The 25,709-nt window shown below is 29.9% G+C and overlaps 1 protein-coding gene across 1 annotated transcript in view; it reads left to right on the forward strand.

Annotated features, from left to right (window-relative positions):
- slc24a6a (solute carrier family 24 member 6a) overlaps positions 1 to 25,709 on the forward strand; it is a 42,421-nt gene that overhangs the window by 11,033 nt on the left and 5,679 nt on the right. The window contains exon 16 of the mRNA XM_041048080.1: positions 112 to 177. Within this exon, the coding sequence (XP_040904014.1) occupies positions 112 to 177 (66 nt within the window). The remainder of the gene's footprint in view (positions 1 to 111; positions 178 to 25,709) is intronic.

Below are 25,709 nucleotides of genomic sequence, written 5' to 3' on the forward strand. Positions count from 1 at the left end.
AAACTACTACATTTAGCTATAGAACAAAGCCTAGAATAAACTGAAAGAACATTATAAGACGTTTTAAGATTTTGAAACAACATCTAAATGTTTTGTTTGATGTGTTTTAAGGTGACAATCAACAGCAAAGGTCTGGTGTATTCAGTGATCCTGCTGCTGGCCTCAGTCACACTTACTGTGAGTATATCTCTGTCAATTGTCTTTAAAGTTATATTAATTAATCTTATTATTTCTTAGATTGTGGCATGAGTGCAAAAAGGCTAAACCAACATGACATTTTGACAACAGACCAAAATGCCATAAAACAAGTCATACAGCTGTAAGGCTTCAAAATACGTTTTAGTAAGACCTCAAAATGTCATAAAACACTTGATAAGGCCGTAAGGCGTCAAAATCGGCCAAAAAAAGTCAAAATTTTTTTTGGCCTCAAAATGTCATAAAAACGTCATACTATAGTAAGGCGTCAAAATCGGCCAAAAAAAAGTCAAAATTTTTTTGACCTCAAAATGTCATCAAAAACGTCATACTATAGTAAGGTGTCAAAATCGGTCAAAAAAAGTCAAAATTTTTTTTGACCTCCAAGAGTCATAAAAAACGTCATAGTATAGTAAGGCGTTTTTTTCGGCCGAAAAAAGTCCAAATTTTTTTTGACGTCAAAATGTCATAAAAAACGTCATAGTATAGTAAGGCGTCAAAATCGGACAAAAAAAGTCAAAAAATTTTTTGACCTCCAAAAGTCATAAAAAACGTCATAGTATAGTAAGGCGTCAAAATCGGACAAAAAAAGTCAAAAAATTTTTTGACGTCAAAATGTCATAAAAAACGTCATAGTATAGTAAGGCGTTTTTTTCGGTCAAAAAAAGTCAAAAATTTTTTCGACCTCCAAAAGAAAAAAAAAACGTCATAGTATAGTAAGGCGTCAAAATCGGACAAAAAAAGTCAAAAAATTTTTTGACCTCCAAAAGTCATAAAAAACGTCATAGTATAGTAAGGCGTTTTTTTTCGGCCGAAAAAAGTCAAAAATTTTTTTTGACGTCAAAATGTCATAAAAAACGTCATAGTATAGTAAAGCGTCAAAATCGGACAAAAAAAGTCAAAATTTTTTTTGACCTCCAAAAGTCATAAAAAACGTCATAGTATAGTAAGGCCTTTTTTTGGGCGGAAAAAAGTCAAAATTTTTTTTGACGTCAAAATGTCATAAAAAAAGTCATAGTATAGTAAGGCGTTTTTTTTGGCCGAAAAAAGTCAAAAAATTTTTTGACCTCCAAAAGTCATAAAAAACGTCATAGTATAGTAAGGCGTCAAAATCGGACAAAAAAAGTCAAAATTTTTTTTGACGTCAAAATGTCATAAAAAACATCATATTATAGTAAGGCGTCAAAATCGGACAAAAAAAGTCAAAAATTTTTTTGACCTCCAAAAGTCATAAAAAACGTCATAGTATAGTAAGGCGTTTTTTTCAGCCGAAAAAAGTCAAAAAATTTTTTGACGTCAAAATGTCATAAAAAACGTCATAGGCGTTTTTTTCGGCCGAAAAAAGTCAAAATTTTTTTTGACGTCAAAAAGTCATAGTATAGTAAGGCGTTTTTTTTGGCCGAAAAAAGTCAAAAAATTTTTTGACCTCCAAAAGTCATAAAAAACGTCATAGTATAGTAAGGCGTCAAAATCGGACAAAAAAAGTCAAAAAATTTTTTGACGTCAAAATGTCATAAAAAACGTCATAGTATAGTAAGGCGTCAAAATCGGACAAAAAAAGTCAAAAATTTTTTTGACCTCCAAAAGTCATAAAAAACGTCATAGTATAGTAAGGCGTTTTTTTCAGCCGAAAAAAGTCAAAAAAATTTTTGACGTCAAAATGTCATAAAAAACGTCATAGGCGTTTTTTTCGGCCGAAAAAAGTCAAAATTTTTTTTGACGTCAAAAAGTCATAGTATAGTAAGGCGTTTTTTTTGGCCGAAAAAAGTCAAAAATTTTTTTGATCTCCAAAAGTCATAAAAAACGTCATAGTATAGTAAGGCGTCAAAATCGGACAAAAAAAGACAAAAAATTTTTTGACCTCCAAAAGTCATAAAAAACGTCATAGTATAGTAAGGCGTTTTTTTCGGCCGAAAAAAGTCAAAAATTTTTTTGACCTCCAAAAGTCATAAAAAACGTCATAGTATAGTAAGGCGTCAAAATCGGACAAAAAAAGTCAAATTTTTTTTTGACGTCAAAATGTCATAAAAAACGTCATAGTATAGTAAGGCGTCAAAATCGGACAAAAAAAGTCAAAAAATTTTTTGACCTCCAAAAGTCATAAAAAACGTCATAGTATAGTAAGGCGTTTTTTTCGGCCGAAAAAAGTCAAAAATTTTTTTGACGTCAAAATGTCATAAAAAACGTCATAGTATAGTAAGGCGTTTTTTTCGGCCGAAAAAAGTCAAAAATTTTTTTGACGTCAAAATGTCATAAAAAACGTCATAGTATAGTAAGGCGTCAAAATCGGAAAAAAAAAGTCAAAAATTTTTTGACCTCCAAAAGTCATAAAAAACGTCATAGTATAGTAAGGCGTTTTTTTCAGCCGAAAAAAGTCAAAAAAATTTTTGACGTCAAAATGTCATAAAAAACGTCATAGTATAGTAAGGCGTTTTTTTCGGCTGAAAAAAGTCACAAATTTTTTTGACGTCAAAATGTCATAAAAAACGTCATAGTATAGTAAGGCGTTTTTTTCGGTCGAAAAAAGTCAAAAAATTTTTCGACCTACAAAAGTCATAAAAAACGTCATAGTATGGTAAGGCGTCAAAATCTGACAAAAAAAGTCAAAAAATTTTTTGACCTCCAAAAGTCATAAAAAACGTCATAGTATAGTAAGGCGTTTTTTTCGGCCGAAAAAAGTCAAACATTTTTTTGACGTCAAAATGTCATAAAAAACGTCATAGTATAGTAAGGCATTTTTTTCGGTCAAAAAAAGTCAAAAATTTTTTCGACCTCCAAAAGTCATAAAAAACGTCATAGTATAGTAAGGCGTCAAAATCGGACAAAAAAAGTCAATTTTTTTTTTGACCTCCAAAAGTCATAAAAAACGTCATAGTATAGTAAGGCGTTTTTTTCGGCCGAAAAAAGTCAAAAATTTATTCGACGTCAAAATGTCATAAAAAACGTCATAGTATAGTATGGCGTTTTTTTTGGCCGAAAAATGTCAAAATTTTTTTGATCTCCAAAAGTCATAAAAAACGTCATAGTATAGTAAGGCGTCAAAATCGGACAAAAAAAGTCAAAATTTTTTTTGACCTCTAAAAGTCATAAAAAACGTCATAGTATAGTAAGGCGTTTTTTTCGGCCGAAAAAAGTCAAAAAATTTTTTGACGTCAAAATGTCATAAAAAACGTCATAGTATAGTAAGGCGTTTTTTTCGGTCAAAAAAAGTCAAAAATTTTTTCGACCTCCAAAAGTCATAAAAAAAGTCATAGTATAGTAAGGCGTTTTTTTCGGCCGAAAAAAGTCTAAATTTTTTTTGACGTCAAAATGTCATTAAAAACGTCATAGTATAGTAAGGCGTCAAAATCGGACAAAAAAAGTCAAAAAATTTTTTGACCTCCAAAAGTCATAAAAAACGTCATAGTATAGTAAGGCGTTTTTTTCGGACAAAAAAAGTCAAAAATTTTTTTGACCTCCAAAAGTCATAAAAAACGTCATAGTATAGTAAGGCGTTTTTTTCGGACAAAAAATGTCAAAATTTTTTTGACCTCCAAAAGTCATAAAAAACGTCATAGTATAGTAAGGCGTTTTTTTTCGGCCGAAAAAAGTCAAAAATTTTTTTGACGTCAAAATGTCATAAAAAAAGTCATAGTATAGTAAGGCGTTTTTTTCGGCCGAAAAAAGTCAAAAAAATTTTTGACGTCAAAATGTCATAAAAAAAGTCATAGTATAGTAAGGCGTTTTTTTTGGCGGAAAAAAGTCAAATTTTTTTTGATCTCCAAAAGTCATAAAAAACGTCATAGTATAGTAAGGCGTCAAAATCGGACAAAAAAAGTCAAAATTTTTTTTGACCTCTAAAAGTCATAAAAAACGTCATAGTATAGTAAGGCGTTTTTTTCGGCCGAAAAAAGTCAAAAATTTTTTTGACGTCAAAATGTCATAAAAAACGTCATAGTATAGTAAGGCGTCAAAATCGGACAAAAAAAGTCAAAAAATTTTTCGACCTCCAAAAGTCATAAAAAACGTCATAGTATAGTAAGGCGTCAAAATCGGACAAAAAAAGTCAAAATTTTTTTTGACCTCCAAAAGTCATAAAAAACATCATAGTATAGTAAGGCGTCAAAATCGGACAAAAAAAGTCAAAATTTTTTTTGACCTCTAAAAGTCATAAAAAACGTCATAGTATAGTAAGGCGTTTTTTTCGGCCGAAAAAAGTCAAAAATTTTTTTGACGTCAAAATGTCATAAAAAACGTCATAGTATAGTAAGGCGTTTTTTTCGGTCAAAAAAAGTCAAAAATTTTTTCGACCTCCAAAAGTCATAAAAAACGTCATAGTATAGTAAGGCGTTTTTTTTCGGTCAAAAAAAGTCAAAAATTTTTTCGACCTCCAAAAGTCATAAAAAACGTCATAGTATAGTAAGGCGTTTTTTTCGGCCGAAAAAAGTCAAAAATTTTTTTGACGTCAAAATGTCATAAAAAACGTCATAGTATAGTAAGGCGTTTTTTTGGGTCAAAAAAAGTCAAAAATTTTTTCGACCTCCAAAAGTCATAAAAAACGTCATAGTATAGTAAGGCGTTTTTTTCGGCCGAAAAAAGTCAAAAATTTTTTTGACGTCAAAATGTCATAAAAAAAGTCATAGTATAGTAAGGCGTTTTTTTCGGCCGAAAAAAGTCAAAAAATTTTTTGACGTCAAAATGTCATAAAAAACGTCATAGTATAGTAAGGCGTTTTTTTTGGCCGAAAAAAGTCAAAAATTTTTTTGATCTCCAAAAGTCATAAAAAAGTCATAGTATAGTAAGGCGTCAAAATCGGACAAAGAAAGACAAAAATTTTTTTGACCTCCAAAAGTCATAAAAAATGTCATAGTATAGTATGGCGTTTTTTTTCGGCCGAAAAAAGTCAAAATTTTTTTTGACCTCCAAAAGTCATAAAAAACGTCATAGTATAGTAAGGCGTCAAAATCGGACAAAAAAAGTCAAAATTTTTTTTGACCTCCAAAAGTCATAAAAAACGTCATAGTATAGTAAGGCGTTTTTTTCGGCCGAAAAAAGTCAAAAATTTTTTTGACGTCAAAATGTCATAAAAAACGTCATAGTATAGTAAGGCGTTTTTTTCGGCCGAAAAAAGTCATAAAAAACGTCATAGTATAGTAAGGCGTTTTTTTCGGCCGAAAGAAGTCAAAATTTTTTTTGACGTCAAAATGTCATTAAAAAAGTCATAGTATAGTAAGGCGTTTTTTTCGGCCGAAAAAAGTCAAAATTTTTTTTGACGTCAAAATGTCATAAAAAAAGTCATAGTATAGTAAGGTGTTTTTTATTGGCCGAAAAAAGTCAATAATTTTTTTGATCTCCAAAAGTCATAAAAAAGTCATAGTATAGTAAGGCGTCAAAATCGGACAAAAAAAGACAAAAATTTTTTTGACCTCCAAAAGTCATAAAAAACGTCATAGTATAGTATGGCGTTTTTTTTGGCCGAAAAATGTCAAAATTTTTTTCGACCTCCAAAAGTCATAAAAAACGTCATAGTATAGTAAGGCGTTTTTTTCGGCCGAAAAAAGTCAAAAAATTTTTTGACGTCAAAATGTCATAAAAAAAGTCATAGTATAGTAAGGCGTTTTTTTCGGCCGAAAAAAGTCTAAATTTTTTTTGACGTCAAAATGTCATTAAAAACGTCATAGTATAGTAAGGCGTCAAAATCGGACAAAAAAAGTCAAAAAATTTTTTCGACCTCCAAAAGTCATAAAAAACGTCATAGTATAGTAAGGCGTCAAAATCGGACAAAAAAAGTCAAAAAATTTTTTGACCTCCAAAAGTCATAAAAAACGTCATAGTATAGTAAGGCGTCAAAATCGGACAAAAAAAGTCAAAATTTTTTTTGACCTCCAAAAGTCATAAAAAACGTCATAGTATATTAAGGCGTTTTTTTCGGCCGAAAAAAGTCAAAATTTTTTTTGACGTCAAAATGTCATAAAAAAAGTCATAGTATAGTAAGGCGTTTTTTTCGGCCGAAAAAAGTCAAAAAATTTTTTGACGTCAAAATGTCATAAAAAAAGTCATAGTATAGTAAGGCGTTTTTTTTGGCCGAAAAAAGTCAAAATTTTTTTGATCTCCAAAAGTCATAAAAAACGTCATAGTATAGTAAGGCGTCAAAATCGGACAAAAAAAGTCAAAATTTTTTTTGACCTCTAAAAGTCATAAAAAACGTCATTGTATAGTAAGGCGTTTTTTTCGGCCAAAAAAAGTCAAAATTTTTTTTGACGTCAAAATGTCATAAAAAACGTCATAGTATAGTAAGGCGTCAAAATCGGACAAAAAAAGTCAAAATTTTTTTTGACGTCAAAATGTCATAAAAAACGTCATAGTATAGTAAGGCGTTTTTTTCGGTCAAAAAAAGTCAAAAATTTTTTCGACCTCCAAAAGTCATAAAAAAGTCATAGTATAGTAAGGCGTCAAAATCGGACAAAAAAAGTCAAAAAATTTTTTGACCTCCAAAAGTCATAAAAAACATCATAGTATAGTAAGGCGTCAAAATCGGACAAAAAAAGTAAAAATTTTTTTTGACCTCTAAAAGTCATAAAAAACGTCATAGTATAGTAAGGCGTTTTTTTTCGGCCGAAAAAAGTCAAAAATTTTTTTGACGTCAAAATGTCATAAAAAACGTCATAGTATAGTAAGGCGTTTTTTTCGGTCAAAAAAAGTCAAAAATTTTTTCGACCTCCAAAAGTCATAAAAAACGTCATAGTATAGTAAGGCGTTTTTTTCGGTCAAAAAAAGTCAAAAATTTTTTCGACCTCCAAAAGTCATAAAAAACGTCATAGTATAGTAAGGCGTTTTTTTCGGCCGAAAAAAGTCAAAAAATTTTTTGACGTCAAAATGTCATAAAAAAAGTCATAGTATAGTAAGGCGTTTTTTTCGGCCGAAAAAAGTCTAAATTTTTTTTGACGTCAAAATGTCATTAAAAACGTCATAGTATAGTAAGGCGTCAAAATCGGACAAAAAAAGTCAAAAAATTTTTTGACCTCCAAAAGTCATAAAAAACGTCATAGTATAGTAAGGCGTCAAAATCGGACAAAAAAAGTCAAAAATTTTTTTGACCTCCAAAAGTCATAAAAAACGTCATAGTATAGTAAGGCGTTTTTTTCGGACAAAAAATGTCAAAATTTTTTTTGACCTCCAAAAGTCATAAAAAACGTCATAGTATAGTAAGGCGTTTTTTCCGGCCGAAAAAAGTCACAAATTTTTTTGACGTCAAAATGTCATAAAAAACGTCATAGTATAGTAAGGCATTTTTTTCGGTCAAAAAAAGTCAAAAATTTTTTTGACCTCCAAAAGTCATAAAAAACGTCATAGTATAGTAAGGCGTCAAAATCGGACAAAAAAAGTCAATTTTTTTTTTGACCTCCAAAAGTCATAAAAAACGTCATAGTATAGTAAGGCGTTTTTTTCGGCCGAAAAAAGTCAAAAAATTTTTCGACGTCAAAATGTCATAAAAAACGTCATAGTATAGTAAGGCGTTTTTTTCGGTCAAAAAAAGTCAAAAATTTTTTCGACCTCCAAAAGAAAAAAAAAACGTCATAGTATAGTAAGGCGTCAAAATCGGACAAAAAAAGTCAAAAATTTTTTTGACCTCCAAAAGTCATAAAAAACGTCATAGTATAGTAAGGCGTTTTTTTTCGGCCGAAAAAAGTCAAAAATTTTTTTTGACGTCAAAATGTCATAAAAAACGTCATAGTATAGTAAAGCGTCAAAATCGGACAAAAAAAGTCAAAATTTTTTTTGACCTCCAAAAGTCATAAAAAACGTCATAGTATAGTAAGGCCTTTTTTTGGGCGGAAAAAAGTCAAAATTTTTTTTGACGTCAAAATGTCATAAAAAAAGTCATAGTATAGTAAGGCGTTTTTTTTGGCCGAAAAAAGTCAAAAAATTTTTTGACCTCCAAAAGTCATAAAAAACGTCATAGTATAGTAAGGCGTCAAAATCGGACAAAAAAAGTCAAAATTTTTTTTGACGTCAAAATGTCATAAAAAACATATTATAGTAAGGCGTCAAAATCGGACAAAAAAAGTCAAAAAATTTTTTGACCTCCAAAAGTCATAAAAAACGTCATAGTATAGTAAGGCGTTTTTTTCAGCCGAAAAAAGTCAAAAATTTTTTTGACGTCAAAATGTCATAAAAAACGTCATAGGCGTTTTTTTCGGCCGAAAAAAGTCAAAAAATTTTTTGACGTCAAAAAGTCATAGTATAGTAAGGCGTTTTTTTTGGCCGAAAAAAGTCAAAAAATTTTTTGACCTCCAAAAGTCATAAAAAACGTCATAGTATAGTAAGGCGTCAAAATCGGACAAAAAAAGTCAAAAATTTTTTTGACGTCAAAATGTCATAAAAAACGTCATAGTATAGTAAGGCGTCAAAATCGGACAAAAAAAGTCAAAAATTTTTTTGACCTCCAAAAGTCATAAAAAACGTCATAGTATAGTAAGGCGTTTTTTTCAGCCGAAAAAAGTCAAAAAAATTTTTGACGTCAAAATGTCATAAAAAACGTCATAGGCGTTTTTTTCGGCCGAAAAAAGTCAAAATTTTTTTTGACGTCAAAAAGTCATAGTATAGTAAGGCGTTTTTTTTGGCCGAAAAAAGTCAAAAATTTTTTTGATCTCCAAAAGTCATAAAAAACGTCATAGTATAGTAAGGCGTCAAAATCGGACAAAAAAAGACAAAAAATTTTTTGACCTCCAAAAGTCATAAAAAACGTCATAGTATAGTAAGGCGTTTTTTTCGGCCGAAAAAAGTCAAAAATTTTTTTGACCTCCAAAAGTCATAAAAAACGTCATAGTATAGTAAGGCGTCAAAATCGGACAAAAAAAGTCAAATTTTTTTTTGACGTCAAAATGTCATAAAAAACGTCATAGTATAGTAAGGCGTCAAAATCGGACAAAAAAAGTCAAAAAATTTTTTGACCTCCAAAAGTCATAAAAAACGTCATAGTATAGTAAGGCGTTTTTTTCGGCCGAAAAAAGTCAAAAATTTTTTTGACGTCAAAATGTCATAAAAAACGTCATAGTATAGTAAGGCGTTTTTTTCGGCCGAAAAAAGTCAAAAATTTTTTTGACATCAAAATGTCATAAAAAACGTCATAGTATAGTAAGGCGTCAAAATCGGACAAAAAAAGTCAAAAATTTTTTTGACCTCCAAAAGTCATAAAAAACGTCATAGTATAGTAAGGCGTTTTTTTCAGCCGAAAAAAGTCAAAAAAATTTTTGACGTCAAAATGTCATAAAAAACGTCATAGTATAGTAAGGCGTTTTTTTCGGCCGAAAAAAGTCACAAATTTTTTTGACGTCAAAATGTCATAAAAAACGTCATAGTATAGTAAGGCGTTTTTTTCGGTCGAAAAAAGTCAAAAATTTTTTCGACCTACAAAAGTCATAAAAAACGTCATAGTATAGTAAGGCGTTTTTTTCGGCCGAAAAAAGTCAAAAATTTTTTTGACGTCAAAATGTCATAAAAAAAGTCATAGTATAGTAAGGTGTTTTTTTTGGCCGAAAAAAGTCAAAAATTTTTTGATCTCCAAAAGTCATAAAAAACGTCATAGTATAGTAAGGCGTCAAAATCGGACAAAAAAAGTCAAAATTTTTTTTGACCTCTAAAAGTCATAAAAAAACGTCATAGTATAGTAAGGCGTTTTTTTCGGCCGAAAAAAGTCAAAAAATTTTTTGACGTCAAAATGTCATAAAAAACGTCATAGTATAGTAAGGCGTTTTTTTCGGTCAAAAAAAGTCAAAAATTTTTTTGACCTCCAAAAGTCATAAAAAAAGTCATAGTATAGTAAGGCGTTTTTTTCGGCCGAAAAAAGTCTAAATTTTTTTTGACGTCAAAATGTCATTAAAAACGTCATAGTATAGTAAGGCGTCAAAATCGGACAAAAAAAGTCAAAAAAATTTTTGACCTCCAAAAGTCATAAAAAACGTCATAGTATAGTAAGGCGTCAAAATCGGACAAAAAAAGTCAAAAATTTTTTTGACCTCCAAAAGTCATAAAAAACGTCATAGTATAGTAAGGCGTTTTTTTCGGCCGAAAAAAGTCAAAATTTTTTTTGACGTCAAAATGTCATAAAAAAAGTCATAGTATAGTAAGGCGTTTTTTTCGGCCGAAAAAAGTCAAAATTTTTTTTGACGTCAAAATGTCATAAAAAACGTCATAGTATAGTAAGGTGTTTTTTTTTGGCCGAAAAAAGTCAAAAATTTTTTTGATCTCCAAAAGTCATAAAAAAGTCATAGTATAGTAAGGCGTCAAAATCGGACAAAAAAAGACAAAAATTTTTTTGACCTCCAAAAGTCATAAAAAACGTCATAGTATAGTAAGGCGTCAAAATCGGACAAAAAAAGTCAAAATTTTTTTTGACCTCCAAAAGTCATAAAAAACATCATAGTATAGTAAGGCGTCAAAATCGGACAAAAAAAGTCAAAATTTTTTTCGACCTCTAAAAGTCATAAAAAACGTCATAGTATAGTAAGGCGTTTTTTTCGGTCAAAAAAAGTCAAAAATTTTTTGACCTCCAAAAGTCATAAAAAACGTCATAGTATAGTAAGGCGTTTTTTTCGGCCGAAAGAAGTCAAAATTTTTTTTGACGTCAAAATGTCATAAAAAAAGTCATAGTATAGTAAGGCGTTTTTTTCGGCCGAAAAAAGTCAAAATTTTTTTTGACGTCAAAATGTCATAAAAAAAGTCATAGTATAGTAAGGTGTTTTTTATTGGCCGAAAAAAGTCAATAATTTTTTTGATCTCCAAAAGTCATAAAAAAGTCATAGTATAGTAAGGCGTCAAAATCGGACAAAAAAAGACAAAAATTTTTTTGACCTCCAAAAGTCATAAAAAACGTCATAGTATAGTATGGCGTTTTTTTTGGCCGAAAAATGTCAAAATTTTTTTCGACCTCCAAAAGTCATAAAAAACGTCATAGTATAGTAAGGCGTTTTTTTCGGCCGAAAAAAGTCAAAAAATTTTTTGACGTCAAAATGTCATAAAAAAAGTCATAGTATAGTAAGGCGTTTTTTTCGGCCGAAAAAAGTCTAAATTTTTTTTGACGTCAAAATGTCATTAAAAACGTCATAGTATAGTAAGGCGTCAAAATCGGACAAAAAAAGTCAAAAAATTTTTTCGACCTCCAAAAGTCATAAAAAACGTCATAGTATAGTAAGGCGTCAAAATCGGACAAAAAAAGTCAAAAAATTTTTTGACCTCCAAAAGTCATAAAAAACATCATAGTATAGTAAGGCGTCAAAATCGGACAAAAAAAGTAAAAATTTTTTTTGACCTCTAAAAGTCATAAAAAACGTCATAGTATAGTAAGGCGTTTTTTTCGGCCGAAAAAAGTCAAAAATTTTTTTGACGTCAAAATGTCATAAAAAACGTCATAGTATAGTAAGGCGTTTTTTTTCGGTCAAAAAAAGTCAAAAATTTTTTCGACCTCCAAAAGTCATAAAAAACGTCATAGTATAGTAAGGCGTTTTTTTCGGTCAAAAAAAGTCAAAAATTTTTTCGACCTCCAAAAGTCATAAAAAACGTCATAGTATAGTAAGGCGTTTTTTTCGGCCGAAAAAAGTCAAAAAATTTTTTGACGTATAAAATGTCATAAAAAAAGTCATAGTATAGTAAGGCGTTTTTTTCGGCCGAAAAAAGTCTAAATTTTTTTTGACGTCAAAATGTCATTAAAAACGTCATAGTATAGTAAGGCGTCAAAATCGGACAAAAAAAGTCAAAAATTTTTTTGACCTCCAAAAGTCATAAAAAACGTCATAGTATAGTAAGGCGTTTTTTTCGGACAAAAAATGTCAAAATTTTTTTTGACCTCCAAAAGTCATAAAAAACGTCATAGTATAGTAAGGCGTTTTTTTCGGCCGAAAAAAGTCACAAATTTTTTTGACGTCAAAATGTCATAAAAAACGTCATAGTATAGTAAGGCGTTTTTTTCGGTCAAAAAAAGTCAAAAATTTTTTTGACGTCAAAAAGTCATAAAAAACGTCATAGTATAGTAAGGCGTCAAAATCGGACAAAAAATGTCAAAATTTTTTTTGACCTCCAAAAGTCATAAAAAACGTCATAGTATAGTAAGGCGTTTTTTTCGGCCGAAAAAAGTCAAAAAATTTTTCGACGTCAAAATGTCATAAAAAACGTCATAGTATAGTAAGGCGTTTTTTTCGGTCAAAAAAAGTCAAAAATTTTTTCGACCTCCAAAAGAAAAAAAAAACGTCATAGTATAGTAAGGCGTCAAAATCGGACAAAAAAAGTCAAAAATTTTTTTGACCTCCAAAAGTCATAAAAAACGTCATAGTATAGTAAGGCGTTTTTTTTCGGCCGAAAAAAGTCAAAAAATTTTTTTGACGTCAAAATGTCATAAAAAACGTCATAGTATAGTAAGGCCTTTTTTTGGGCGGAAAAAAGTCAAAATTTTTTTTGACGTCAAAATGTCATAAAAAAAGTCATAGTATAGTAAGGCGTTTTTTTTGGCCGAAAAAAGTCAAAAAATTTTTTGACCTCCAAAAGTCATAAAAAACGTCATAGTATAGTAAGGCGTCAAAATCGGACAAAAAAAGTCAAAATTTTTTTTGACGTCAAAATGTCATAAAAAACATCATATTATAGTAAGGCGTCAAAATCGGACAAAAAAAGTCAAAAATTTTTTTGACCTCCAAAAGTCATAAAAAACGTCATAGTATAGTAAGGCGTTTTTTTCAGCCGAAAAAAGTCAAAAATTTTTTTGACGTCAAAATGTCATAAAAAACGTCATAGGCGTTTTTTTCGGCCGAAAAAAGTCAAAAAATTTTTTGACGTCAAAAAGTCATAGTATAGTAAGGCGTTTTTTTTGGCCGAAAAAAGTCAAAAAATTTTTTGACCTCCAAAAGTCATAAAAAACGTCATAGTATAGTAAGGCGTCAAAATCGGACAAAAAAAGTCAAAAATTTTTTTGACGTCAAAATGTCATAAAAAACGTCATAGTATAGTAAGGCGTCAAAATCGGACAAAAAAAGTAAAAAAATTTTTTGACCTCCAAAAGTCATAAAAAACGTCATAGTATAGTAAGGCGTTTTTTTCAGCCGAAAAAAGTCAAAAAAATTTTTGACGTCAAAATGTCATAAAAAACGTCATAGGCGTTTTTTTCGGCCGAAAAAAGTCAAAAATTTTTTTGACGTCAAAAAGTCATAGTATAGTAAGGCGTTTTTTTTGGCCGAAAAAAGTCAAAAATTTTTTTGATCTCCAAAAGTCATAAAAAACGTCATAGTATAGTAAGGCGTCAAAATCGGACAAAAAAAGACAAAAAATTTTTTGACCTCCAAAAGTCATAAAAAACGTCATAGTATAGTAAGGCGTTTTTTTCGGCCGAAAAAAGTCAAAAATTTTTTTGACCTCCAAAAGTCATAAAAAACGTCATAGTATAGTAAGGCGTCAAAATCGGACAAAAAAAGTCAAATTTTTTTTTGACGTCAAAATGTCATAAAAAACGTCATAGTATAGTAAGGCGTCAAAATCGGACAAAAAAAGTCAAAAAATTTTTTGACCTCCAAAAGTCATAAAAAACGTCATAGTATAGTAAGGCGTTTTTTTCGGCCGAAAAAAGTCAAAAATTTTTTTGACGTCAAAATGTCATAAAAAACGTCATAGTATAGTAAGGCGTTTTTTTCGGCCGAAAAAAGTCAAAAATTTTTTTGACATCAAAATGTCATAAAAAACGTCATAGTATAGTAAGGCGTCAAAATCGGACAAAAAAAGTCAAAAATTTTTTTGACCTCCAAAAGTCATAAAAAACGTCATAGTATAGTAAGGCGTTTTTTTCAGCCGAAAAAAGTCAAAAAAATTTTTGACGTCAAAATGTCATAAAAAACGTCATAGTATAGTAAGGCGTTTTTTTCGGCCGAAAAAAGCCACAAATTTTTTTGACGTCAAAATGTCATAAAAAACGTCATAGTATAGTAAGGCGTTTTTTTCGGTCGAAAAAAGTCAAAAATTTTTTCGACCTACAAAACTCATAAAAAACGTCATAGTATGGTAAGGCGTCAAAATCTGACAAAAAAAGTCAAAAAATTTTTTGACCTCCAAAAGTCATAAAAAACGTCATAGTATAGTAAGGCGTTTTTTTCGGCCGAAAAAAGTCAAACATTTTTTTGACGTCAAAATGTCATAAAAAAACGTCATAGTATAGTAAGGCATTTTTTTCGGTCGAAAAAAGTCAAAAATTTTTTCGACTTCCAAAAGTCATAAAAAACGTCATAGTATAGTAAGGCGTCAAAATCGGACAAAAAAAGTCAATTTTTTTTTTGACCTCCAAAAGTCATAAAAAACGTCATAGTATAGTAAGGCGTTTTTTTCGGCCGAAAAAAGTCAAAAATTTTTTCGACGTCAAAATGTCATAAAAAACGTCATAGTATAGTAAGGCGTTTTTTTCGGTCAAAAAAAGTCAAAAATTTTTTCGACCTCCAAAAGTCATAAAAAACGTCATAGTATAGTAAGGCGTTTTTTTCGGACAAAAAAAGTCAAAATTTTTTTTGACCTCCAAAAGTCATAAAAAACGTCATAGTATAGTAAGGCGTTTTTTTCGGCCGAAAAAAGTCAAAATTTTTTTTGACGTCAAAATGTCATAAAAAAAGTCATAGTATAGTAAGGCGTTTTTTTCGGCCGAAAAAAGTCAAAAATTTTTTTGACGTCAAAATGTCATAAAAAAAGTCATAGTATAGTAAGGCGTTTTTTTTGGCCGAAAAAAGTCAAAAATTTTTTGATCTCCAAAAGTCATAAAAAACGTCATAGTATAGTAAGGCGTCAAAATCGGACAAAAAAAGTCAAAATTTTTTTTGACCTCTAAAAGTCATAAAAAACGTCATAGTATAGTAAGGCGTTTTTTTCGGCCGAAAAAAGTCAAAAAATTTTTTGACGTCAAAATGTCATAAAAAACGTCATAGTATAGTAAGGCGTTTTTTTCGGTCAAAAAAAGTCAAAAATTTTTTCGACCTCCAAAAGTCATAAAAAAAGTCATAGTATAGTAAGGCGTTTTTTTCGGCCGAAAAAAGTCTAAATTTTTTTTGACGTCAAAATGTCATTAAAAACGTCATAGTATAGTAAGGCGTCAAAATCGGACAAAAAAAGTCAAAAAATTTTTTGACCTCCAAAAGTCATAAAAAACGTCATAGTATAGTAAGGCGTCAAAATCGGACAAAAAAAGTCAAAAAATTTTTTGACCTCCAAAAGTCATAAAAAACGTCATAGTATAGTAAGGCGTTTTTTTCGGCCGAAAAAAGTCAAAATTTTTTTTGACGTCAAAATGTCATAAAAAAAGTCATAGTATAGTAAGGCGTTTTTTTCGGCCGAAAAAAGTCAAAATTTTTTTTGACGTCAAAATGTCATAAAAAACGTCATAGTATAGTAAGGTGTTTTTTTTTGGCCGAAAAAAGTCAAAAATTTTTTTGATCTCCAAAAGTCATAAAAAAGTCATAGTATAGTAAGGCGTCAAAATCGGACAAAAAAAGACAAAAATTTTTTTGACCTCCAAAAGTCATAAAAAACGTCATAGTATAGTAAGGCGTCAAAATCGGACAAAAAAAGTCAAAATTTTTTTTGACCTCCAAAAGTCATAAAAAACATCATAGTATAGTAAGGCGTCAAAATCGGACAAAAAAAGTCAAAATTTTTTTCGACCTCTAAAAGTCATAAAAAACGTCATAGTATAGTAAGGCGTTTTTTTCGGCCGAAAAAAGTCAAAAAATTTTTTGACGTCAAAATGTCATAAAAAACGTCATAGTATAGTAAGGCGTTTTTTTCGGTCAAAAAAAGTCAAAAATTTTTTCGACCTCCAAAAGTCATAAAAAACGTCATAGTATAGTAAGGCGTTTTTTTCGGTCAAAAAAAGTCAAAAATTTTTTCGACCTCCAAAAGTCATAAAAAACGTCATAGTATAGTAAGGCGTTTTTTTCGGCCGAAAAAAGTCAAAAAAATTTTTGACGTCAAAATGTCATAAAAAACGTCATAGTATAGTAAGGCGTTTTTTTGGGCCGAAAAAAGTCAAAAAAATTTTTGACGTCAAATTGTCATAAAAAACGTCATAGTATAGTAAGGCGTTTTTTTTGGCCGAAAAAAGTCAAAAATTTTTTTGATCTCCAAAAGTAATAAAAAAGTCATAGTATAGTAAGGCGTCAAAATCGGACAAAGAAAGACAAAAATTTTTTTGACCTCCAAAAGTCACAAAAAATGTCATAGTATAGTATGGCGTTTTTTTCGGCCGAAAAATGTCAAAATTTTTTTTGACCTCCAAAAGTCATAAAAAACGTCATAGTATAGTAAGGCGTCAAAATCGGACAAAAAAAGTCAAAAATTTTTTTGACCTCCAAAAGTCATAAAAAACGTCATAGTATAGTAAGGCGTCAAAATCGGACAAAAAAAGTCAAAATTTTTTTTGACCTCTAAAAGTCATAAAAAACGTCATAGTATAGTAAGGCGTTTTTTTCGGCCGAAAAAAGTCAAAAAATTTTTTGACGTCAAAATGTCATAAAAAACGTCATAGTATAGTAAAGCGTTTTTTTCGGTCAAAAAAAGTCAAACATTTTTTCGACCTCCAAAAGTCATAAAAAACGTCATAGTATAGTAAGGCGTTTTTTTCGGTCAAAAAAAGTCAAAAATTTTTTCGACCTCCAAAAGTCATAAAAAACGTCATAGTATAGTAAGGCGTCAAAATCGGACAAAAAAAGTCAAAAAATTTTTCGACCTCCAAAAGTCATAAAAAACGTCATAGTATAGTAAGGCGTTTTTTTCGGCCGAAAAAAGTCAAAAAAATTTTTGACGTCAAAATGTCATAAAAAACGTCATAGTATAGTAAGGCGTTTTTTTCGGTCAAAAAAAGTCAAACATTTTTTCGACCTCCAAAAGTCATAAAAAACGTCATAGTATAGTAAGGCGTTTTTTTCGGTCAAAAAAAGTCAAAAATTTTTTCGACCTCCAAAAGTCATAAAAAACGTCATAGTATAGTAAGGCGTCAAAATCGGACAAAAAAAGTCAAAAAAATTTTTGACCTCCAAAAGTCATAAAAAACGTCATAGTATAGTAAGGCGTTTTTTTCGGCCGAAAAAAGTCAAAATTTTTTTTGACGTCAAAATGTCATAAAAAAAGTCATAGTATAGTAAGGCGTTTTTTTCGGTCGAAAAAAGTCAAAATTTTTTTTGACGTCAAAATGTCATAAAAAAAAGTCATAGTATAGTAAGCTGTTTTTTTTTGGCCAAAAAAAGTCAAAAAATTTTTTGATCTCCAAATGTCATAAAAAAGTCATAGTATAGTAAGGCGTCAAAATCGGACAAAAAAAGACAAAAATTTCTTAGACCTCCAAAAGTCATAAAAAACGTCATAGTATAGTAAGGCGTCAAAATCGGACAAAAAAAGTCAAAAATTTTTTTGACCTCCAAAAGTCATAAAAAACATCATAGTATAGTAAGGCGTCAAAATCGGACAAAAAAAGTCAAAATTTTTTTTGACCTCTAAAAGTCATAAAAAACGTCATAGTATAGTAAGGCGTTTTTTTCGGCCGAAAAAAGTCAAAAATTTTTTTGACGTCAAAATGTCATAAAAAACGTCATAGTATAGTAAGGCGTTTTTTTCGGTCAAAAAAAGTCAAAAACATTTTCGACCTCCAAAAGTCATAAAAAACGTCATAGTATAGTAAGGCGTTTTTTTCGGTCAAAAAAAGTCAAAAATTTTTTCGACCTCCAAAAGTCATAAAAAACGTCATAGTATAGTAAGGCGTTTTTTTCGGCCGAAAAAAGTCAAAAAATTTTTTGACGTCAAAATGTCATAAAAAACGTCATAGTATAGTAAGGCGTTTTTTTGGGTCAAAAAAAGTCAAAAATTTTTTCGACCTCCAAAAGTCATAAAAAACGTCATAGTATAGTAAGGCGTTTTTTTCGGCCGAAAAAAGTCATAAAAAACGTCATAGTATAGTAAGGCGTTTTTTTCGGTCAAAAAAAGTCAAAAAATTTTTCGACCTCCAAAAGTCATAAAAAACGTCATAGTATAGTAAGGCGTCAAAATCGGACAAAAAAAGTCAAAAATTTTTTTGACCTCTAAAAGTCATAAAAAACGTCATAGTATAGTAAGGCGTTTTTTTCGGCCGAAAAAAGTCAAAAAATTTTTTGACGTCAAAATGTCATAAAAAACGTCATAGTATAGTAAGGCGTCAAAATCGGACAAAAAAAGTCAAAATTTTTTTTGACCTCTAAAAGTCATAAAAAACGTCATAGTATAGTAAGGCGTTTTTTTCGGCCGAAAAAAGTCAAAAATTTTTTTGACGTCAAAATGTCATAAAAAACGTCATAGTATAGTAAGGCGTTTTTTTGGGTCAAAAAAAGTCAAAAATTTTTTCGACCTCCAAAAGTCATAAAAAAGTCATAGTATAGTAAGGCGTCAAAATCAGACAAAAAAAGTCAAAAAATTTTTTGACCTCCAGAAGTCATAAAAAACGTCATAGTATAGTAAGGCGTTTTTTTCGGCCGAAAAAAGTCAAAATTTTTTTTGACGTCAAAAAGTCATAGTATAGTAAGGCGTTTTTTTTGGCCGAAAAAAGTCAAAAATTTTTTTGATCTCCAAAAGTCATAAAAAACGTCATAGTATAGTAAGGCGTCAAAATCGGACAAAAAAACAAAAAAATTTTTTTGACCTCCAAAAGTCATAAAAAACGTCATAGTATAGTAAGGCATTTTTTTTGGCCGAAAAATGTCAAAATTTTTTTTGACCTCCAAAAGTCATAAAAAACGTCATAGTATAGTAAGGCGTTTTTTTCGGCCGAAAAAAGTCAAAAAATTTTTTGACGTCAAAATGTCATAAAAAACGTCATAGTATAGTAAGGCGTTTTTTTCGGTCAAAAAAAGTCAAAAAATTTTTCGACCTCCAAAAGTCATAAAAAACGTCATAGTATAGTAAGGCGTTTTTTTCGGTCAAAAAAAGTCAAAAATTTTTTCGACCTCCAAAAGTCATAAAAAACGTCATAGTATAGTAAGGCGTTTTTTTCGGCCGAAAAAAGTCAAAATTTTTTTTGACGTCAAAATGTCATAAAAAACGTCATAGTATAGTAAGGCGTTTTTTTTGGCCGAAAAAAGTCAAAAAATTTTTTGATCTCCAAAAGTCATAAAAAAGTCATAGTATAGTAAGGCGTCAAAATCGGACAAAAAAAGTCAAAATTTTTTTTGACCTCTAAAAGTCATAAAAAACGTCATAGTATAGTAAGGCGTTTTTTCGGCCGAAAAAAGTCAAAAAATTTTTTGACGTCAAAATGTCATAAAAAACGTCATAGTATAGTAAGGCGTTTTTTTCGGTCAAAAAAAGTCAAAAAAATTTTCGACCTCCAAAAGTCATAAAAAACGTCATAGTATAGTAAGGCGTTTTTTTCGGTCAAAAAAAGTCAAAAATTTTTTCGACCTCCAAAAGTCATAAAAAACGTCATAGTATAGTAAGGCGTTTTTTTCGGCCGAAAAAAGTCAAAAAATTTTTTGACGTCAAAATGTCATAAAAAACGTCATAGTATAGTAAGGCGTTTTTTTGGGTCAAAAAAAGTCAAAAATTTTTTCGACCTCCAAAAGTCATAAAAAACGTCATAGTATAGTAAGGCGTTTTTTTCGGCCGAAAAAAGTCATAAAAAACGTCATAGTATAGTAAGGCGTTTTTTTCGGTCAAAAAAAGTCAAAAAATTTTTCGACCTCCAAAAGTCATAAAAAACGTCATAGTATAGTAAGGCGTCAAAATCGGACAAAAAAAGTCAAAAATTTTTTTGACCTCTAAAAGTCATAAAAAACGTCATAGTATAGTAAGGCGTTTTTTTCGGCCGAAAAAAGTCAAAAAATTTTTTGACGTCAAAATGTCATAAAAAACGTCATAGTATAGTAAGGCGTCAAAATCAGACAAAAAAAGTCAAAAATTTTTTTGACCTCTAAAAGTCATAAAAAACGTCATAGTATAGTAAGGCGTTTTTTTCGGCCGAAAAAAGTCAAAAATTTTTTTGACGTCAAAATGTCATAAAAAACGTCATAGTATAGTAAGGCGTTTTTTTGGGTCAAAAAAAGTCAAAAAATTTTTTGACCTCCAGAAGTCATAAAAAACGTCATAGTATAGTAAGGCGTTTTTTTCGGCCGAAAAAATTCAAAATTTTTTTTGACGTCAAAAAGTCATAGTATAGTAAGGCGTTTTTTTTGGCCGAAAAAAGTCAAAAATTTTTTTGATCTCCAAAAGTCATAAAAAACGTCATAGTATAGTAAGGCGTCAAAATCGGACAAAAAAACAAAAAAATTTTTTTGACCTCCAAAAGTCATAAAAAACGTCATAGTATAGTAAGGCATTTTTTTTGGCCGAAAAATGTCAAAATTTTTTTTGACCTCCAAAAGTCATAAAAAACGTCATAGTATAGTAAGGCGTTTTTTTCGGCCGAAAAAAGTCAAAAAAATTTTTGACGTCAAAATGTCATAAAAAACGTCATAGTATAGTAAGGCGTTTTTTTCGGTCAAAAAAAGTCAAAAAATTTTTCGACCTCCAAAAGTCATAAAAAACGTCATAGTATAGTAAGGCGTTTTTTTCGGTCAAAAAAAGTCAAAAATTTTTTCGACCTCCAAAAGTCATAAAAAACGTCATAGTATAGTAAGGCGTTTTTTTCGGCCGAAAAAAGTCAAAATTTTTTTTGACGTCAAAATGTCATAAAAAACGTCATAGTATAGTAAGGCGTTTTTTTTGGCCGAAAAAAGTCAAAAAATTTTTTGATCTCCAAAAGTCATAAAAAAGTCATAGTATAGTAAGGCGTCAAAATCGGACAAAAAAAGTCAAAATTTTTTTTGACCTCTAAAAGTCATAAAAAACGTCATAGTATAGTAAGGCGTTTTTTTCGGCCGAAAAAAGTCAAAAAATTTTTTGACGTCAAAATGTCATAAAAAACGTCATAGTATAGTAAGGCGTTTTTTTCGGCCGAAAAAAGTCAAAAAATTTTTTGACGTCAAAATGTCATAAAAAACGTCATAGTATAGTAAGGCGTTTTTTTCGGTCAAAAAAAGTCAAAAATTTTTTCGACCTCCAAAAGTCATAAAAAACGTCATAGTATAGTAAGGCGTTTTTTTCGGCCGAAAAAAGTCAAAATTTTTTTTGACGTCAAAATGTCATAAAAAAAGTCATAGTATAGTAAGGCGTTTTTTTCGGCCGAAAAAAGTCAAAATTTTTTTTGACGTCAAAATGTCATAAAAAAAGTCATAGTATAGTAAGGCGTTTTTTTCGGCCGAAAAAAGTCAAAAATTTTTTCGACCTCCAAAAGTCATAAAAAAGTCATAGTATAGTAAGGCGTCAAAATCGGACAAAAAAAGTCAAAAAATTTTTTGACCTCCAGAAGTCATAAAAAACGTCATAGTATAGTAAGGCGTTTTTTTCGGCCGAAAAAAGTCAAAATTTTTTTTGACGTCAAAAAGTCATAGTATAGTAAGGCGTTTTTTTTGGCCGAAAAAAGTCAAAAATTTTTTTGATCTCCAAAAGTCATAAAAAACGTCATAGTATAGTAAGGCGTCAAAATCGGACAAAAAAACAAAAAAATTTTTTTGACCTCCAAAAGTCATAAAAAACGTCATAGTATAGTAAGGCATTTTTTTCGGCCGAAAAATGTCAAAATTTTTTTTGACCTCCAAAATGTCATAAAAAACGTCATAGTATAGTAAGGCGTTTTTTTCGGTCAAAAAAAGTCAAAAAATTTTTCGACCTCCAAAAGTCATAAAAAACGTCATAGTATAGTAAGGCGTTTTTTTCGGTCAAAAAAAGTCAAAAATTTTTTCGACCTCCAAAAGTCATAAAAAACGTCATAGTATAGTAAGGCGTTTTTTTCGGCCGAAAAAAGTCAAAAATTTTTTTGACGTCAAAATGTCATAAAAAAAGTCATAGTATAGTAAGGCGTTTTTTTCGGCCGAAAAAAGTCAAAATTTTTTCTGACGTCAAAATGTCATAAAAAACGTCATAGTATAGTAAGGCGTTTTTTTTGGCCGAAAAAAGTCAAAAATTTTTTTGATCTCCAAAAGTCATAAAAAAGTCATAGTATAGTAAGGCGTCAAAATCGGACAAAAAAAGTCAAAATTTTTTTTGACCTCTAAAAGTCATAAAAAACGTCATAGTATAGTAAGGCGTTTTTTTCGGCCGAAAAAAGTCAAAAAATTTTTTGACGTCAAAATGTCATAAAAAACGTCATAGTATAGTAAGGCGTTTTTTTCGGCCGAAAAAAGTCAAAAAAATTTTTGACGTCAAAATGTTATAAAAAAACGTCATAGTATAGTAAGGCGTTTTTTTCGGTCAAAAAAAGTCAAAAAATTTTTCGACCTCCAAAAGTCATAAAAAACGTCATAGTATAGTATGGCGTTTTTTTCGGCCGAAAAATGTCAAAATTTTTTTTGACCTCCAAAAGTCATAAAAAACGTCATAGTATAGTAAGGCGTCAAAATCGGACAAAAAAAGTCAAAATTTTTTTTGACCTCCAAAAGTCATAAAAAACGTCATAGTATAGTAAGGCGTCAAAATCGGACAAAAAAAGTCAAAAATTTTTTTGACCTCCAAAAGTCATAAAAAACGTCATAGTATAGTAAGGCGTCAAAATCGGACAAAAAAAGTCAAAAAAATTTTTGACGTCAAAATGTCATAAAAAACGTCATAGTATAGTAAGACGTCAAAATCGGACAAAAAAAGTCAAAATTTTTTTTGACCTCCAAAAGTCATAAAAAACGTCATAATATAGTAAGGCGTCAAAATCGGACAAAAAAAGTCAAAATTTTTTTTGACCTCTAAAAGTCATAAAAAACGTCATAGTATAGTAAGGCGTTTTTTTCGGCCGAAAAAAGTCAAAAATTTTTTTGACGTCAAAATGTCATAAAAAACGTCATAGTATAGTAAGGCGTCAAAATCGGACAAAAAAAGTCAAAATTTTTTTTGACCTCCAAAAGTCATAAAAAACGTCATAGTATAGTAAGGCGTTTTTTTCGGTCAAAAAAAGTCAAAAATTTTTTCGACCTCCAAAAGTCATAAAAAACGTCATAGTATAGTAAGGCGTTTTTTTCGGTCAAAAAAAGTCAAAAATTTTTTCGACCTCCAAAAGTCATAAAAAACGTCATAGTATAGTAAGGCGTTTTTTTCGGCCGAAAAAAGTCAAAAATTTTTTTGATCTCCAAAAGTCATAAAAAACGTCATAGTATAGTAAGGCGTCAAAATCGGACAAAAAAACACAAAAATTTTTTTGACCTCCAAAAGTCATAAAAAACGTCATAGTATAGTAAGGCGTTTTTTTTGGCCGAAAAATGTCAAAATTTTTTTTGACCTTCAAAAGTCATAAAAAACGTCATAGTATAGTAAGGCGTCAAAATCGGACAAAAAAAGTCAAAAAATTTTTTGACCTCCAAAAGTCATAAAAAACGTCATAGTATAGTAAGGCGTTTTTTTCAGCCGAAAAAAGTCAAAAATTTTTTTGACGTCAAAATGTCATAAAAAAACGTCATAGTATAGTAAGGCGTTTTTTTTCGGTCAAAAAAAGTCAAAAATATTTTCGACCTCCAAAAGTCATAAAAAACGTCATAGTATAGTAAGGCGTCAAAATCGGACAAAAAAAGTCAAAAAATTTTTTGACCTCCAAAAGTCATAAAAAACGTCATAGTATAGTAAGGCGTCAAAATCGGACAAAAAAAGTCAAAATTTTTTTTGACCTCTAAAAGTCATAAAAAACGTCATAGTATAGTAAGGCGTTTTTTTCGGCCGAAAAAAGTCAAAAAATTTTTTGACGTCAAAATGTTATAAAAAACGTCATAGTATAGTAAGGCGTTTTTTTCGGTCAAAAAAAGTCAAAAGTTTTTTCGACCTCCAAAAGTCATAAAAAACGTCATAGTATAGTAAGGCGTTTTTTTCGGTCAAAAAAAGTCAAAAATTTGTTCGACCTCCAAAAGTCATAAAAAACGTCATAGTATAGTAAGGCGTCAAAATCGGACAAAAAAAGTCAAAAATTTTTTTGATCTCCAAAAGTCATAAAAAAGTCATAGTATAGTAAGGCGTCAAAATCGGACAAAGAAAGACAAAAATTTTTTTGACCTCCAAAAGTCATAAAAAACGTCATAGTATAGTATGGCGTTTTTTTCGGCCGAAAAATGTCAAAATTTTTTTTGACCTCCAAAAGTCATAAAAAACGTCATAGTATAGTAAGGCGTTTTTTTCGGTCAAAAAAAGTCAAAAATTTTTTCGACCTCCAAAAGTCATAAAAAACGTCATAGTATAGTAAGGCGTCAAAATCGGACAAAAAAAGTCAAAAATTTTTTTGATCTCCAAAAGTCATAAAAAAGTCATAGTATAGTAAGGCGTCAAAATCGGACAAAGAAAGACAAAAATTTTTTTGACCTCCAAAAGTCATAAAAAACGTCATAGTATAGTATGGCGTTTTTTTCGGCCGAAAAATGTCAAAATTTTTTTTGACCTCCAAAAGTCATAAAAAACGTCATAGTATAGTAAGGCGTCAAAATCGGACAAAAAAAGTCAAAAATTTTTTTGATCTCCAAAAGTCATAAAAAAGTCATAGTATAGTAAGGCGTCAAAATCGGACAAAGAAAGACAAAAATTTTTTTGACCTCCAAAAGTCATAAAAAACGTCATAGTATAGTATGGCGTTTTTTTCGGCCGAAAAATGTCAAAATTTTTTTTGACCTCCAAAAGTCATAAAAAACGTCATAGTATAGTAAGGCGTCAAAATCGGACAAAAAAAGTCAAAATTTTTTTTGACCTCCAAAAGTCATAAAAAACGTCATAGTATAGTAAGGCGTTTTTTTCGGCCGAAAAAAGTCTAAATTTTTTTTGACGTCAAAATGTCATAAAAAACGTCATAGTATAGTAAGGCGTCAAAATCGGACAAAAAAAGTCAAAAAATTTTTTGACCTCCAAAAGTCATAAAAAACGTCATAGTATAGTAAGGCGTCAAAATCGGACAAAAAAAGTCAAAATTTTTTTTGACCTCTAAAAGTCATAAAAAACGTCATAGTATAGTAAGGCGTTTTTTTCAGTCGAAAAAAGTCAAAAATTTTTTTGACGTCAAAATGTCATAAAAAAACGTCATAGTATAGTAAGGCGTTTTTTTCGGCCGAAAAAAATCAAAAAATTTTTTGACGTCAAAATGTCATAAAAAACGTCATAGTATAGTAAGGCGTTTTTTTTCAGCCGAAAAAAGTCAAAAAATTTTTTTAACGTTAAAAAGTCATAGTATAGTAAGGCGTTTTTTTCGGTCAAAAAAAGTCAAAAATTTTTTCGACCTCCAAAAGTCATAAAAAACGTCATAGTATAGTAAGGCGTCAAAATCGGACAAAAAAAGTCAAAATTTTTTTTGACCTCCAAAAGTCATAAAAAACGTCATAGTATAGTAAGGCGTTTTTTTCGGCCGAAAAAAGTCTAAATTTTTTTTGACGTCAAAATGTCATTAAAAACGTCATAGTATAGTAAGGCGTTTTTTTCGGTCAAAAAAAGTCAAAAATTTTTTGACC

The sequence above is a fragment of the Toxotes jaculatrix genome, chromosome 10 (assembly GCF_017976425.1).
Source record: "Toxotes jaculatrix isolate fToxJac2 chromosome 10, fToxJac2.pri, whole genome shotgun sequence".
NCBI classification, from domain to species: Eukaryota; Metazoa; Chordata; class Actinopteri; family Toxotidae; genus Toxotes; species Toxotes jaculatrix.